The sequence below is a fragment of the Manis javanica genome, chromosome 1 (assembly GCF_040802235.1).
Source record: "Manis javanica isolate MJ-LG chromosome 1, MJ_LKY, whole genome shotgun sequence".
Classification (NCBI taxonomy): domain Eukaryota; kingdom Metazoa; phylum Chordata; class Mammalia; order Pholidota; family Manidae; genus Manis; species Manis javanica.
Genome location: NC_133156.1, coordinates 83,464,212 through 83,481,119, shown reverse-complemented (window position 1 = coordinate 83,481,119; position 16,908 = coordinate 83,464,212). Strand labels below are relative to the sequence as shown.

The following is a 16,908-nucleotide window of genomic DNA, read 5'->3' as shown; positions in this document are numbered from 1 at the left end:
ATTTGTTGTGTGGGATGGAGCTGCATCAACATAACACATTTGTTTTTTCACAGGTTAAATCTGTGGTGCCGTTATGACTTCACGGGAAAGTGTACCCTTAAAACTTCTCAATGATGGCAATAATGACAGAAGTCAGGTTAAGTATAGAAGGTGGAGGGCATTGCTTTCCAAAAGGAGATGGCCAGTTGACATCTAAAAGGGGAAGGAACGAAAATTTTTCTCCTATCATCAATATCAAATCACTTCGTCAGACTTATTTGGTCTTTATGACTCAGATTTTGGAATCTATCATATTGTTTACCCAATATATGTAAATTGAGCATCCTTCATCTTTAACACCTGTTTCTCTGATTTTTTTTGAATTCCAAGTTATTTAAATTTATAAAGTGATTTTAACTTTGGGTCTGTGTATTTTTTCACAAAATTCTCATGGTTCATGCAAAAGAGACAGAGAAAGGGAAAGCAAAAAAATCTTGTCTGAAACAAAATTATGCAGTTGTGAAAATATTATTTATTTTCATCTTGCATGTTTCTCTAACTACTTCCCCCTTAATCCCGTGCTGCTTCCAGGAATCAATCCCCTAACTGCCCTCCCCCCACTCCACTGGGCCTGACCTTCCTTAGATAATCTTGCCTCCTAGAAAAATCTTGTATAGTGAATTTAAGTCAAGTTCATACTTCTCTTCTTAATATGTATCTAAGCCTTTGTCTCTAATTTTAGAATCAAAGGTTTTACTTTCCCCTTGAGAATGACAGAAAAAATATTGGAATTTTTTATTCGTTTGAAGTCAGGTTTGTCTACTTCCTCGATATATACCTGAAACTATTTCAGAGGCGGATATAACTCATATCAGTTGTTTTACTTCAGATAGCAAAAACCTGTGTCCTGGGAAAATAACTTTAATTCATCACCTTTTTATTAACCATAAATTTAACCTTCACCTCTATCCTCACTTACCATTTCTTCCCTTAAGAATATGATTTCTACAGCAGTAATGCAACGAGACAGGGGGAAAAAAACCTCAGCTGTTGAGTTTTGGAAATGATTTGGGTAATACGGGGTGACACAACAGATTGAACAAAAGGAATTTTGGATCTCCCAGCTCTGGATATTGACTGTTGAAAGCCAAGTTAATGCTGATAGCTATTCTACAAGAATACAAAATTAAGGCTTCTTCAACCAGCACTTCAATATACTTTTCCAAGTTTATAATAATCTGTGTTTCTGCAAATAATACAAAATATAGTAGTAATAACCTATTCTTCTTTGGTAGTCCTCCACACTCAAGGTTTCCTGCATGATTTGGGTAGCCTCTCCTCTCAATAAATGAACAGTATCTTAGTTTCCTCACTCGCTGAATAAAAGAGATGCTCTCTCATATCTTAAATTTATATTTTTTTGTGAAAAATTATGTTACCTTTAGTGAACTGCAGTAGATGTTTTTAATTAAATGCTCTGTTTACCTTTGTTATTCAAAAAGTACACAAGGTCCAAGTAGGGAGCTCTTCTAGGCAAGGCCAATGAGAAAATCAGGAAACTATTAGAATGTCTGGGTGTTTTCCTTTAGAATATGGTCTTCCTAGTGACACTAGTTAGGAAAGCAGTTTCTTGCAAGTCAGAGGATGACAGGATTTTCTAAGAAAAATTTAAAAAAAGGTTACATCCAACCTGAGAAATGTGTGAACAGTGACACAGAGGCCAGGAAGGTAAATACCTTGGTAGCCTGGGTGGCTTGAGAAGTAAGTACCTTTGGGACAGGTGAGCACAGATTGTGTGGCCTTAATACAAGAGCCAGTGATACAGAAGAAGAGCCACATGAGGAAGGTAGGAGTAAACCCAGTCTAAGGAAAAGAGGGAAAAATAGCAGTAGCATAGAAGAGCAGTGGAATGGAAGCAATAATAATGGCCTCTATGTATTGAGCATTACTACTTATCAGACAGAATGCTAAGCACACCTGTTCATTTAATTAAAAATTAATTGTCTATTTCTAAAGGTAGAACTAAGGATAGGTTCATTACCTTCTAATTGAGTAGGTCTCAGAGAACACAGATTCACAAGGTAAGAATTCTAAAAAAGAAGGCTTTAATATAACTTCCCATCTGCCCTGGATTCAGTGTGGAACATAAGAGAGGATCAATAAAAGCTTATAAGTGTTCAGCACAGGCAGGGGACGTCACACACTGATGGCAGAGCAGGGAGTGGGCGCTCTGCCATCGGGCAGCAGGATCCTGAGATGGTTGAGCCTGCCTTTGTTGAGAATGTTGAGGCATCGCAATTGTCCCCATGGATACTAGCAAGTGCAGAAGCACTGTCTCAGACCGAGTATATGTTCTGTTTACTCACAATGTCCTTAAGAGATGAACATAGGACATTGATATTCAACCCAGAATGATTTTTGCCTGCAGAGGGGACTTTTGGTAATCTTCAGAGACAAATTTGATTGTTACAAGTTGGAAGTGGGGGGGGGGGAGTGCTACTAGTAGCATCTAGTCAGTAGATGCCGGAGGTATAGCTAAGCATCCCATAATGCATGAGTCATCATCCTTAACAAAGAATTTCGTAGCTTATAATGTATCCAGTCTCCTGTTGAGAAACTCTACAATAGGGCCTCACTTTTACAGGACTGAGTTCAGTTTTGGTTTTAATTGAGAATATCCAGGTATCAAGGGTTAAAGTGTAGAGAGGCAATTAACAAATCAGTCCTTTTAAAATATATCGCTAAACATAAATCATGGGTGATTGAAATGTTCTATATTGTAACTGTGTTACCTATTGAGTGTCAGTTGTCAGATTCATTGAACAGCATACTAAAAATAGTTTTATTAAATGCCTAAATAAAGTGAATTTTAAAAACTAAATCATAACATCACACTCAAAACATAGTGTCCATATTTATATTCAAACTACCACATGACTCATTCTTTTCAGCAAATACTCATTGAGTGTCTTTATGGAGGATACTTAGGATGGATGCATAAATGGTCAGAAACACAAAACTCCCTACCCTCAGAGAAGCTTACGTTCTAGTAGTGCACCACACTTTTTTATACTGAAGATCAACATACTTCAATGGTCAATCTATTGAAAAATGACAGAAAGTTATTTAAAGACTGACATATGAAGGGAGAATCCCAAAAAGGATTGTCATGGGCACATGTGTTAATAGAACATTAAAGCAGCAAATATGTCAAATAACCCTTCTAACAACCCTACACAGTAGGTAACATTGTCTCTATTTGAAAGATGGGGAAAGGTCATGCAACTTGCCCACAGCTAAATAGTTGGGGTACATCTTGGATTTGAACCCATTTCAATCTGATTCCAGATTGTAGTTTATTGCCTGGAGTATGCAACTCTGGGGAAATGTGCAGGAACAAAAAATTACAGAAGAGTTATGAGGATTTGTAGCCACTGTAGCAAAACCCCAAGATTATACATAACTTGATATTGGATATTGAATTCTTGCAGAGACACTCTATAAAATTCCAGCAAAAATCTAGAGTGAAAGAAATGCTGTGTTACACCAAAACATTTCCAATTTCTTCTCAGACACACAGAAATCTCTATTCCTCAGACCCCCTGAATCTAGGTGGTAGCATGGATAATAGAATGTGGGCACAAGTAATGCATGCCACCTACTCATCTGGCCTTCGAACAACCCTGTGTGGACCCCTACTTTGTCTTTCTTAGCATGGTAGCAGACAGAGTTCAGCCAGAAGATTAAGTGGAGGCACAAGAAAATGATGACACTTGAATTATGATGAACATTGATTCAGACTGCAACATAAGTGAGAAATAAATCTTTATTGTGTTAAGCCTTTAAATTTGGGGATCTTTTGTTACAATAGCTAGTTTTAATTACCTCACTTAGCCAAGGATCTATAAAGAAGAGAAAATTTTATAAAATAACAGTATGACAACTTTCCATGTGAGGAGAATTTATGATTTATTAGTTTATTAACACACTAACACTGTTGCAGAAAACATTTTAGATACAGAACAAAGACACTATATAACAAGATAAATCTAAAATTGGGAAGAAAAGTGAGCAAAGGTAAATAAATTTAGAAAAGAAGGCAGAGCCAGGAATAAGATACACAAAATCCATCCATCCTCTCCACTGAAGGTGGGTCAAGCATTTGGCTCCCAGTTTTTTAGCAAACAAACTAAGGAGGAAATCACAATGAAGTTTGTTATTCACAGTACTCGTAAGTTGAAAGCAAATCAGCTACCCAGGAGAAGCATGTTTATTCTAAGACCAGAGAGAAATTTCTCCTGTGGGTCCTCATAAAAATGACATGAAATATATTGAAACACATCCTCAAAGGGAAAAAAAAATCTTCACAGTAAACGCAGCGATGAGTTTCATAAGTCTGCTATTTATAAAATCCCTTAGTACAAAGTGGTAAGAAGATGTTGAGCGCAATTCAGGGACAATGACACAGTTTTAGAATGCTCTTTGTAAGGGTCTAGCTTAATTGAGGGAAGTGTAGAGAAGTGGAAATTAAACCTAACTAAATTTATATAATAATTTCATAATTAGTTGAAATGTTTAAAAGAACTATTAGGTGAATTCAGTTAAAATTAATCTAAGTGCATAAATGTTATTCTCAAATAAATCTCATTTTTCTTAATTGTACGTCCAAACTGAAAAGCCAAATACAAAAACTGCTATAGCATAAACAAACACATCTTGATGAATTATATTAACTATGTAGTTGCCAACCTGTTATCCAGAGGAACAGAACACCTTTGATTGGATTCCTACAACCTCACTTAGAGAGTATTAATATAGCAACACCTATATTTACATACACTGATCAGCAATAATGGGACTGGTTATAAATCAAAATTTCCAGATAGTCTTTATTCGCACAGTTCTTTATAACCATCACATGTAATGAAAGAAATTTGGTTCTGTTGTATATCTCATGCTTTTTTTCTAATCTAACAAAAAATATATATTTTCTAAATCATGCATCAAATTCATTTTCAAAATCCTCTTCCTCATTTATATTTTGTTTCCCTAAAATAAAATATGAGTCTACTTAACTACTTAGTGTTCTAGTTATAGGAACAAGAACCAAATGACATGGTGAATTTAAAGAAATTTGTTCAAAGCATTATAACAAGTATCATTGCAAGTTAAGTCAAGAAGATGGAACTAGAATCAGTGATTTTCAAATTTAGAAATGTTAGTTTCTTTATCTTACAAAATGTATCTATATAAAGTTGGCAATTCTCAATGATAAATAATTATGAGTTAATCTAAAAAAGATGAATCATCCTTAAACCTACATTGAGCTTAAGCAATTAAGTTGGAATAGAAAGATGAAATGCTTTTAAGGGAAAAAATAGTATTCAAATGTAATGAAACAAGATGAAGAGTAAATTGTACAGTTTGATCAAGTAAGCCTTTTTCTGCAGAACAGTTTTTTTCCAGGCAGTCATCACTAAATCATTCAGAAACATAGCAGAATATTTTCCAATTCCAATTGCCTCAGTGAAATTGCAATTTCTCCTTTCTTGAAACCAGGCTTTTTTTCCCCCCTCAACAAATATAAAATTTCAACTAAAAGTTAACACAAAATTCTGACTTTAATTCTACAATAAAGAGAAATTCTAAAAACTTAATACCAAAAGAAATTTGGTAACTTGAGTTTTTCAGTGTAGAATAGAAACATCATTTCTTCACTGAACAACCTATTTTTAAATAAACTCTAACCTAGTTCTTAAAAATATAATATAGTAGCTATTGAGAGAAATGACAAATATTGTACTTTAATTTTTAGATATATGGTTTTGTGTAATGTAATTTCAGTCTCCAAAGACTCATGTGAGTCTAAAAGTACGTTGCTCACTCTATGATATACACCCTACTCGCTACTTAAAGTAATTGGATTTTATGTTTAAAATGTAACTTTGGAGTAAACCTCATGTCCCTAAAGATGTTTTCTATTTTGTACCAACACATGAAATATCTCATTTCTCTTAAATTTCATTTTATAGCAAAAGAGTATCACACTGAATCAAAAAGTTTCTCTAGGATGATTCACATTTTCTTGCCAACAATTACGAATGAATTTAGATCATTAGGCTACATGTATATGAAATTGTGCATGATACCTGTTCCAGGTTTGTACTCCTGTATAAACAACAAACTACCCCAAAATTTAACAGCTTAAACCAACAGATTATTATTTTTCTTACAGTTCTAGAGGCTGTTGGGTTCAGTTGGGCATTTCCTCATTTAATATACCACATAAAGGTGTGGGCAAATCATGACTGAGGCTGGAGTCACTGGAGTCACATGCAGGCTTCTTTATGCATATTTCTGGTGCCTGTGATGAGGGACAGCAGGAAGAGCTGGGAACTGCTCTCAAATATGTCTTCTCTCCTCTTTTCTTCCCACCCCCAACCATGTGGCTTCTTCAGTTGGTTAGTTTGGGCTTCCTCATAGTCCGGGCACTCTCAAGATGGTTAAACTTCTTACGTGGTAGCTGACTCCTCTCAAGGAAACATTCCAAGCTGCCTGAATGGAAACTGCAGGACTTTTGGTAAAAGCCAGTCTCAGATGGCTCTGAATGTCGCTCTACTGCATTCTATTGGTCAAGCAGATCGCTAAGGTCAAGAGGAGAATTAGATTCCATCTATCAATAGGAAGAGTCAAAAGAAATTGTGGCCATCTTTACCACAATACCTATTTTAAAATGGAAGATCAGCAAATTTCTTTCAACTTCTTCTTCCCTCCATAATGAATTTAAGAGATTGCGATTAGCATAAAACCCCTAAACTCAGGATATGTTAGTCATTTTAACTTATTAATTGGTTACTAGTCAGCATTTAAGAAAAATAAGGAAACTAATAGAAAATTTTCCTTTGTACTCACTTTAACTTTTTAACAAAACCATTCATTAGAAAATATTTTTAAATAATTATCAAGAACATGCTGGATGGTTGATATCTAGCCATTAATACAAAGGTGAATAATCATGCAAGGAGTAAGTGATCTCAGCCATTTTCAGTACCGTTCCAGTTTACCTCCTAACTCATCAGGAACATTAAAAAGCTGCAAAATGCATTTGTGAGAGTGTTTGACACTCCTCAAATTATGCCATCTGTTACAACACCATCAAATGGAACCACTCTGCCACCCAGACATTCAATGTTTGGGTATGTTCAGCATAACCAATCTTCATCACAGCTGGAGAATTATCACAGAAGCATAATTTGAGAGAAAGATATGTAGTAAGCTAAGATAAAATTTTTAAATGACAGCCAAATTCCCAAATGTGTAGATTGATGGTAAGAAACCATGTTCTTCTCATGGCAGATGATTTCCCTAAATCATGCAGCTGTGTTACTTCTAGGTGTCTGTTCCAGTTATTTATTATTGCATAACAAACTACCCCAAATTTATGATTGAAAGAACAACCATTTCATTATATATCACCACTCTGTAGTCAGTATTTTGATCAGAGTTGAACGGGGCAACTCTTGTCTACACAGCATCGACTGAGGTCACTCAGTGATATTCAGCTCGCAGCTGGACTAGGCTGGAGGGCCAAAGAGAGTTCATTTATATGTCTGACACCCAGCTGACACCCACTTCTTTGGATTCTTGGGACTCTGCAGGAGGCCTCTCCAGCAAAGTTAGACTTTGTAAATGAAGGATTAGAGTTTCAATGGCAAGTATTCTTAGAGGCAGCAAAGGAAGCTGCAGTATTATAAGGCCTGGGTACACGGGAACAGCATCACTGATGCCAAATTCTCTTGGTCAAAATGGTCACAGAGAGTCCAACCAGATTTAGGGAGAGAAGGCAAAGACCTAACCTCTTGATAAAAAGAATTTGCAGCTATCTTTAATTTGCCCCAGGGCTCATGAGGAGGCAGAGAGTTCCAAAGCTATGTGCTAGAATTTCTCCTGGAGTTCCCTTTGGAGTTAGCCAAAAGCCAGGTAAAGAGAGGAGACTGAATTAATGTAAATTAAGAGTAACAGTGAACTAAATGTACAAGAGTTATTATTTACATTAGAGTCTAAAGGAGAATCTAGGAACATTACTTGTGAAAACATTTCTCAATAATTATTAAATCAGAATCCTTTAATACATATAGGATTTTAATTCTTAATGGGATTTTTTAAAACTTGAGTGTCATATATCCTCTATTAGGAGAACAATTGCAATGTATTACATGCATTATAATGCATCGATAAGAAGTTACTTGTAAAATAAAAGTTTTTTTTAAATTGGGGGAAACATTTCTCCTCTGAAAGCTAAAGGAAGACTAAAAAATACATTTTATACCCGGTTTTCAAAGCAAGCCTTAGGTCTTATTATTCATTGTTTCTGCTGCTGTATAAATGAGCCATCTGAGGCAATTTTCACTCCCACATTTTGTTGTTTTATGAACAACATAAAACTTAGGTTAGCAGGGGCCTTCACAGTTTAACCTAATATCACTCTTTCAGCCTAATTTACCACTGGTTTCTTCCCAATGCCCACCAGGAACATCCCTATAATTGAACAAACTGGATTATACTCACTGCAGCGAGGGAGTCGAATACCATAAGGAACCATGGGTATCTCAGTAAGAAGTTGTTAGGATTTACAGGATTTGGGGTAGTTTCCTGTGACTTTGGCTATCTTACTTAATCTTATTTAGGAGGAAGAAAGACAAGTAAGGTTGTAATTGGTAAAGAAGCAGAAGTCAGAATGGACGTGGTGATGTTTGGTCACTTTTGTTCCTTGGACAATGTTCATGTTTTATCTATGTTCAGAAATGGTAACAGAATGATCTTATTTTTTTGATCCATCACTGATACAGAGTAACTTTGTGTCAATATATGATATTCAATTTTTGAATAAATTATCCATTCAATATTACAATTCCATATGTATTAAAGGATTCTGATTTAACAATAATTGGGAATTTTTTCACATTTAATATTTCTAAATTCTCCTTTAGAGTCTAATGTACATAATAACATATTTATGTACATAATGTACATAAATAACAAAATGTATATTTGGTTTGCTGTTGCTCTTGTTCTGTGAAATTGTTTATGTTCAGCATGAGAACACGGATTCCTAGTCCAGGCTTTGGATAGCAGAGGCTTCTTTTCTTTTCCACACTGAGAACATGCCATACTCATACTGTCCCTGTTCTATTCAGTTCCCTATATTTTCAGGAATCCTTCGCTTAGCATTTCACCTGTTTTCTTTCTGACGTCCTTTGTACTGTATATTGTTGGGTTAATTGTGTTTACGCTTTGTTTCATTGACTAAGATCATAGCATACATCTCTCGTCAGCGCTAGCAGAGGACTGCGAATCACCGGCATCTAACACAAAAAAAAGAAACGGGAGAGATTTATTTTCCATAAACTAGAGCACTTGGGAAAGCTGTTTTACTAAATTCAGTAAAGGAACTCAGGTCTGAATGAAATCACCGCTGGTAGGAAACGACTAGGTACTGGCCCGCCCATAACTTCGCGCTAGACTACATTTCCCACAATCCCTCAGGGACCAGGCGCCGCAAAGAGCTGAACTACAATTCCCACAAACTCCGAGGCCCGGCACGTTGTTGCATTGTCCGCGCGCTCTGCCCCATTTCCCATCGCCCTTTTCGGTTTTTGCACTTCAGGGAACAAGGTCGTGAAAATCGGAGGACTTGGTGTCGTGCCGCCATTTCTTCTGCCTTTGGTCTCTGCACCTTTCGCAGAACTCCCAACAGCGCTATGCTGGGACAGAGCATCCGGAGGTTCACAACCTCTGTGGTCCGTAGGAGCCACTATGAGGAGGGCCCAGGGAAGGTTAGTATGTAAGGGGCCAAGCTACGTTTGGGGCAGGAGCAGTTGGCTGCGAATCGCTTACCCCCGAGGCTGCCTACGGCGGTGGAGAGGGAGGTAGTAAGCCGAGAATGGGAGTCGGGACGCGGACGAGTGTCCCCCTTCGCCCAGGGAGCAGGAAGAAAGAGTAGGCCCCTGGTCAGCCGCCTTGGCCGTGCAGAGCAATGAGTAAGTAGAGCCGGAGGCCCTCCCTCGTCCTAGCGCCCGCCCGCCCTCACCTCTCCGCCCTCCCAGCTCTGGAGAGTTCTGCTGACCGTGGCTGCAGGTATTGTAGCCCAAAGCTGAGGCAGAGGTCACCGGACTCGAAGTGGAGGTCATTGGAAACAAATGAGGATGTGAGGGCCTCTGGTTGTGCGTCGAGTCCTACTTAACTAGTCGACCAAATCAGAGGTATTAGCCCTCCATGGTTGAGCTTGGACTTAAATTGGGTAGTTAGCGTGCTGTAAAGGCCTAGTAGTAAAGGGCTGAGAATGGGTGTGGAGGTTGGACTGCCTGGTTATGAAAAACTTTAGCCCTTTGGAGAGTAAATTCTTTCGATTTCCTAAAATACAAGAGAAAACCTTACACCTGAGTACTAAGACCACTGCTTGGTGCTCAGTACGCCAGATTTTTTTTTACATTTTAGTGTTATGTGTGATGAAGGTCACAGAATTTGAAAGATAATTTTTTAAAAGATGCTATGATATTATAGCCTGATTATGTACAAAATGTAGCAGCCTTGTGTACTAATTTTCAGGTAAAGTCAGATGGTTTGAAGTTACGTTTTGTTGCTTGTTCTTTTTTTCGCCCCAACAGAATTTGCCGTTTTCGGTGGAAAACAAGTGGCGGTTACTAATTATGATGACTCTGTACCTTGGGTCTGGATTTGCCGCACCTTTCTTTATAGTAAGACACCAACTGCTTAAGAAATAAGGATATTTTATTTAATTCATGAAACAGGTAATTAATGGATTTCTTATCTTCCCAAAGCAATGCTTTCCCTTTTATTCCTTTCTCCCTCTACCCCTTCCCCCAAATTCACACAAATACGTTGTTATCTGTAGGGCTGATTCCTGAAGTTAAGTGTAGATTTGACATTGGTGGAGATGACTTGGAAACCTTTAAGCGAGTATTTCTTCACCTGAAAGCCAATGTTTATTGAGTACAACTATTTGTCAGGCACCTTTAATAATCTCATGTGGTTCCCTAGCAAGCCTATGAGGTTGATGGTGTACCTTGATCTGAGACACAAAGATGTTAATTGCCCAGTGTCCAACCCTTAGCTAGTAATGGTGGACCAGGATTTTTACCCTTTTTCCAGAGCTCACACTCTTAACCAGGTAAAATTCTAGTATACTGATAAATACTAGTTTTATCTTGAGAGTGGTGTGTGTTAGTACATGCCCAAAGGAGTCTTGTGTGCTCGGAGGTTAGCAAGTTCCTTGTATGAGATGAAATTATTTATGTAGTTTAATTGTAATCAAATTTTTCTCAAAGCAATACTGTGGGATGCTCTGTGGGATAATTAGAATAAATTCCAAAATGTATTTTGGAAAGGAAAAATTGTACTTGTCTTGGTTTAAAAGGGAAATGATTTATTTAAGCCATTAATATGAAGAGATTTTGGTGCATATGATGAAGCAAATCAGTATGAATAAAGACATGATACTGTAAACGCTTTCTGATGTACCAGTAATAAACTGACAGACAATACATTAATGAAACTACATGGGTTTCTGTAAATGAATGGGATTTTTTTTAATACCATTAATTTTTTTGTGTTTTCACAGATATGCAGGGGAGCATTTTAAGAGGTGCAGTCTCTTTGAAAATGGATCAAACTCTTGAGTTCAAAATACTAGATGTGTCTGTAAATAAACTTATAGCATGAATCCTTAATGCCTCTTCTCTGAAATATGGAATGTGAAAATTGAGCATTGTGCTTGCTTTTCTTACTTGGGTAACATTCCATTACTAGTTCTTGATAAAAATATGTGCAGTTCAGTTGTTAATTGGTCTTAAATTCTGAGATTTAATTTTTGATTCGGTTAGGACCTTCCTTGTTGGTAACTTACATTATAAAGAGAAATGCACGCCTGACTTTGGTTGCATTGTTATATTTTGTTGTTGTTGTTGTTGATTTAAAAGGAGAAAAAAAGTATTTTTAGTCCATACTTTGAAGGAGTCAGATAGTTGTGGTTTGTTTTCAGTGAGTGGTAAGTTAATCATGAGGAAAACCAGTAGTGTATGCAGATGGAAGTTCAAGAAATGCATCTTTTCCTCCAGACTTGTAACATAAAACTAAAATTTTAGCCTTGATAAATTTGCTGCTGATCAACATTAGTCGTCTTTAGACTGAATAAAAATAGAAAATTTGAAATAGAAGGTAATAGCATGTTAAGATAAATTATAGGAAATGTTCCCAATTTATTCTGGAGCTTTGCCTAGTAGAAATGGGTTAAAAGATGGCTCTGATTAGTAATAGTGAATCAAATTGATGTTATGAGTAGTGAAATGCTTCTTGCTACTTAAAATGTAATGACTTAGTTCCTAGCTCTTTGTATTAGGGCAGGGAAAAAGAAATTGGCTACAGAATATTTCAGTCCCAATTTGGTCACTTTGGAATACCACTGATGTTAGAGCACTATAAAATAGGTTAACTGGTGGTCTGTTCAGCCTCACAGGTTTTTGGTGAGGGACTCCTGTATTGTTTTTAAACCAATATTTAAAAACTGGAACAGTCACATAAAGGTCTGTATTTCTGGATTCTTGAAAGACTGCTCTGGGTGGTTTAACATCCTTTCCTGGAAAAAAATAGCTGTGCAGGTTGGTCCTCACTGTAATCCCAGAGTTCGTATATGCCACTACTGTTGAACTACTAAGTTACTGGAACCTTAATTTTGTTTTTCTCTTAGTTCATGTGGTACGACCTATCTTTAGACTCTTCAATACCACCTGGAACCAACTTAAATATGGGGCCAATTTAATCCGTATGACTTGCCCAGCTATTTCTTGTACTTGAACATCATTTGTTGATTATCCATTGATGAATCATGTCATCCTGTGTCTCAGGGTAGTTTTTCTATAGATCATTAAGGCATTCATTCCACGTTTGGGAAAAGTAGAAGCAAGAGTAAGAGTTTAGGGTTCATAAATTAAGTTCTCTCCAGCTGTACCGCAGATTCTTCAACCTTAACATGTCCAAAATTGCCTGGAGTCATGGTACAAAGATACAAGTCTGATCATATAATTAGCTGTCAACATCAGTTAAATTCCAGCTGCTTAGCATGGCATCAGTCATTTCCCTGTGACATCACCCTGGTAATATAGCTCCAGGAATTTTATGTACCACCCCCCAAGTCTTAACTTAGCTCAGGTGGCACTTTCTGTAAAGCTTTCCCTTGATTCCAAATACACTATATGTAAGTCTCCAAACCCTGTAAACAGCTTCATAATTACCTCAGCATGTACTGTAATTACTAATTTCCTTGCTTGTCTCCCATACCAGCTTAAGATCTGAGATCAGAGAACTATTTGTTTATTCATGTATGTTACATGTATAATGTAGTGAGAAGTCAACAAACACCTATTGAATTGAAGCCAAGAGTGATGAAGTTACATAAAAAGCAAATTCCATCCCTATGTGTGTTTCAGTGTTTTCCAGATAAAAATGAATTTTTCCCAGATAACTTGCAGAGTTGGGTTCTCCAATCAAATAATCTGGTTGCTACAGACTCAGTAAGATTAGGAGTTTCTGCTAAAATTTTACTCAGCTTTATCACTGATCACACTGTCTAGTCCATCTAACATTCTGTAGACAGACTTCCTTGATGAAATAACATTACTAATGTACATTCTGGCAGCAGCTGTTATCTTTAAGATCAGCCTTTTGAGAAGCACTGGTTTAAAGAATTGGAAAATTCATTGTTTTATAAAACAAAAGAGCTCTGAATTTAAGGGCCTTCTATAATAGCCTATTGTTCATAAGCTATTTCTTTGTCATAAGATGTCTGCTATAGTTTCAGTATCCCGTGCAGACTTGACAGTATCCAGCAAAAAAAAAAATCACTTTGATTTTAAGAGTAAAGAAAGGTTTCCTAGAAACCCATCAGCTGGCTCCCTTCACTCATCATCCACAGGAGTCATATATCCATTTCAAAATAGTACGCTAACAAGGAGAATGGCAGGCACCACGGTATGAGATTTGAGCAATTAGAATTTTCTCCCAGGTCGTAAGGGAGTAGTAGACACTGAAATTAGTATTCTACCCAAAATGGAGAAAAAGTGGCTTTGGGGTTTGCAGAAGATACTGCCTTCTGCAACTGTGCTGTATAGTAGATGGTCCCCAGCTTTGGATGATTCAACTTCCATTTTCACGACTTTACAGTAATGTGAAAGCAGTGCATATTCATAGGGTCTGTACTGCAGATTGGAATTTTGATCTTTTTTGTGGTATAATACTTCCTCATGCTGCTGGGCAGTGACAAAAGCTGCAGCTCCCATCAGCTGCACAATCATGAGGGTGAACAACAGGCACACTCGGCAACCATTCTGTTGCTCATTTTCAGTCCAGTACTCAGTAAATTACATGAGATACTCAACTTTACTGTAAAAAAACCTTGTGTTATGTGATTTTGCCCAACTGTAGGCTAATGTAAGTGCCCTGACCAGATTTTAGGTGGACTAGGCCAAGATTAATGTTCAGTAGATTAAGTGTAGTAAATGCATTTTCGACTTGTGCTTATAATGAGTTTATTGGGGCATAACCCCATTTTAAGTTGAGAAGATCTGAATACTGGGAACATGGACCCAAACATCAAACTAATAAGCCTCTTTTTCTACACAGTAAAAGACCATAGCACAGGTCTTTATAGTATAACTTCAGAATGAGCTGATTGTAGAGGGGAGGATAGTGTTATGCTGTTTTTTTCTTCAGTAGAAAATTTCTGTATGCTAAATAAGACGATTTAGGTGATGTATACTCTGTCCATAGCAAAACTGGAAAATTTCATCTGCTATGACATGATACTTTGTTCTAGCTAGTGAAATTTTATAGACCAGAAGGAATATAGCCACTTCTCTATATTTCACTAATACAGTGAAGACTTTTTCAGTGAAGTTATCACTAGTTCAAATAATTTATACTTGAATTTGGAGCGATTTCTTATATTTGAATATGGGTAGAAACTATTTGGATCTTTTCCTAACCTAGTATAGTAGTAATTAGGGCTTTTCACAAATACGCCAGTTCTTTCTGCATGGCAGGACTGAACTCTGTCCCCTTTTGACAAATAGGAGCAGAAGTGAATAGTGTTACTTATGGAAGCCCTTAAGAGAACACGTACAGTTCACCAAGTTCTCTTCCTCCTGCTGCAGAAACAGCCTCCATCAGCCTGGGACCTTGAGAGACTAGTGAATACAGCCCTTTGTCAAATGTATAGAATGATCTAGAAACTTTAATTGTTTTAAGCCTCTGGGGTTTAAGGATTGTTAATTACAAAATTTGGCCTAACCCCCATTGAATGTATAAACTTGATTCTTCAACTGTAGAATTCTGTGTCAACTATATAAGGATTCTTCAAACTTAAAATTAATTGTGTCTACACTTAAAAATAGAGGTACTGCACAAAAGCTTGATTCAGGTAGTAAGGAAAAATGTCTGTACACTTCCCATGTATGGACTGCAGCCAGAATGGTGGAAGTTAATAGCTTTCAGCTTTTAAAGTGAGTTTGAGCTGCAGTTTTAAGTAGCTGTCTACTAGACATTTCCACTTTATCTCTCATTTTGATGGACCCACCTACCCATTGGACACTTATTAAAATGAGTCTCTTCTTACAGGTAGACATAGCATCTTTCCAGAGCATACTTCCTTGCCAAGTCATTCTTATTGTACATTGGTAAACAGTAAACTTGGTAGTATTCATGCACAAAGCAATCTCAAATTTGAGTTTTCCAGATTATTGTTACAAAAACTGTCCCCTACCAGTCTTCCCAGATCTGACAAAAGGCATATATCATTAATTGATGTTGAATAATTAGAGTTTTTATAGGGCTCTATATTTAGAAGAAGCTTCTTGTGTTTTAAGGATTCCAAAAACTTAGTACCGTGCTTGGTAAATTACAGGCTTTTGACGTGTATTTAGATAGAGCAAGGTAGGACAAATACTAATCAGGCTTAATAGCATTTCCAAGTCTATGAGGATGCAGTGTAGGAAATTCTTTCCTGATGCCTAGTAATAGGAGATAATCAGTTAACTATATATTGATAAATTTGTCAGGCTTACATCTTAACCCTAATTTTTTCAAATTATTAATAAATTTCCCCATATGTTCTAAAAGCTGCGCAGTGCAATTATATATATAAAGTGCGTAGTATGAAATCTCTATTCATGCCCAAGTTCTCATGCTAACTACCAAAATCAGTCATACTTTCCTGGCTGGCATAAAGTTGAACCACATGAAATTGCCAATATTTCACTTTTTTTTTTACCAAGATGGCAATTTCTTGTGGTTCAGTGGTCATACTTTTCCCTTTTTAATTGAGCCACTCATGGAATTCCTTTCATATAATGTACCTGTTTTTTGGAAGCCATAGATTTTCCCACCAATGTTTAAGTGAGTTGTATACACTTAGTATAGCAGAAACTGTGTAACTGTTTGACCCGAGGTTATTATTACAAATTAAAGAACAAGGTAATACAAAATTATTAAGTGCTACCTTTTCCCTAACAGTCTGAACTTTTGGGAATACTGCTTTCAATTACACTACTAGAAATACTTCATGATGTACACAGTAGGATGCATTTACAGCAAGACTCAGGATTGCAATGTTTGCCATTAGGATTCAACATGAATTGCCTGGGAAAAAAGATGTCTGAATTTTAGAAAGGGCATTCTAAACACTTTCAAATTAGGAAAAAAGTGGGAATTGTCTCCTATAGACTAAATATATGTCTTCCCAAACTTCGTATGTTGAAGTCTAATTCTCAGTGTGATGGTATTTGAAGGTGGGACTTATGGGAAATGATTAGATTATGATACTGGAGTCCTCATAAATGAGATTAGTGCCCTTATAAA

General features: G+C 36.8%; 1 protein-coding gene, 1 long non-coding RNA gene and 1 other non-coding gene across 3 annotated transcripts; 2 read left to right on the top strand and 1 right to left on the bottom strand.

The window, feature by feature from the left end:
* Positions 1 to 3,936: 3,936 nt before the first annotated feature.
* Positions 3,937 to 10,018, bottom strand: LOC140848943 (uncharacterized). The gene is made up of 3 exons (XR_012130277.1): positions 9,877 to 10,018; positions 9,216 to 9,344; positions 3,937 to 6,623 (listed from the first exon to the last, which is right to left on the bottom strand). It is a non-coding gene; the product is annotated as an uncharacterized lncRNA (long non-coding RNA).
* COX7C (cytochrome c oxidase subunit 7C) lies at positions 9,620 to 11,722 on the top strand. Its single transcript, XM_017680033.3, has 3 exons — positions 9,620 to 9,815; positions 10,647 to 10,790; positions 11,621 to 11,722. The coding sequence occupies exons 1-2, from the start codon at positions 9,741 to 9,743 to the stop codon at positions 10,761 to 10,763; spliced, it is 192 nt and encodes a 63-aa protein (XP_017535522.1). The 5' UTR covers positions 9,620 to 9,740; the 3' UTR covers positions 10,764 to 10,790; positions 11,621 to 11,722.
* On the top strand, positions 11,457 to 11,519 carry LOC118968417 (small nucleolar RNA Z39). The gene has a single exon (XR_005056070.1). It is a non-coding gene; the product is annotated as a small nucleolar RNA Z39 (small nucleolar RNA).
* Positions 11,723 to 16,908: the final 5,186 nt, after the last annotated feature.

Coding starts and splice junctions, on each gene's coding strand:
- COX7C (XM_017680033.3), top strand. CDS start 9,741: ATGCTGGGACAGAGCATCCGGAGGTTCACAACCTCTGTGGTCCGTAGG. Junction 9,816..10,646: donor ATGAGGAGGGCCCAGGGAAG/GTTAGTATGTAA, acceptor TCGCCCCAACAG/AATTTGCCGTTTTCGGTGGA.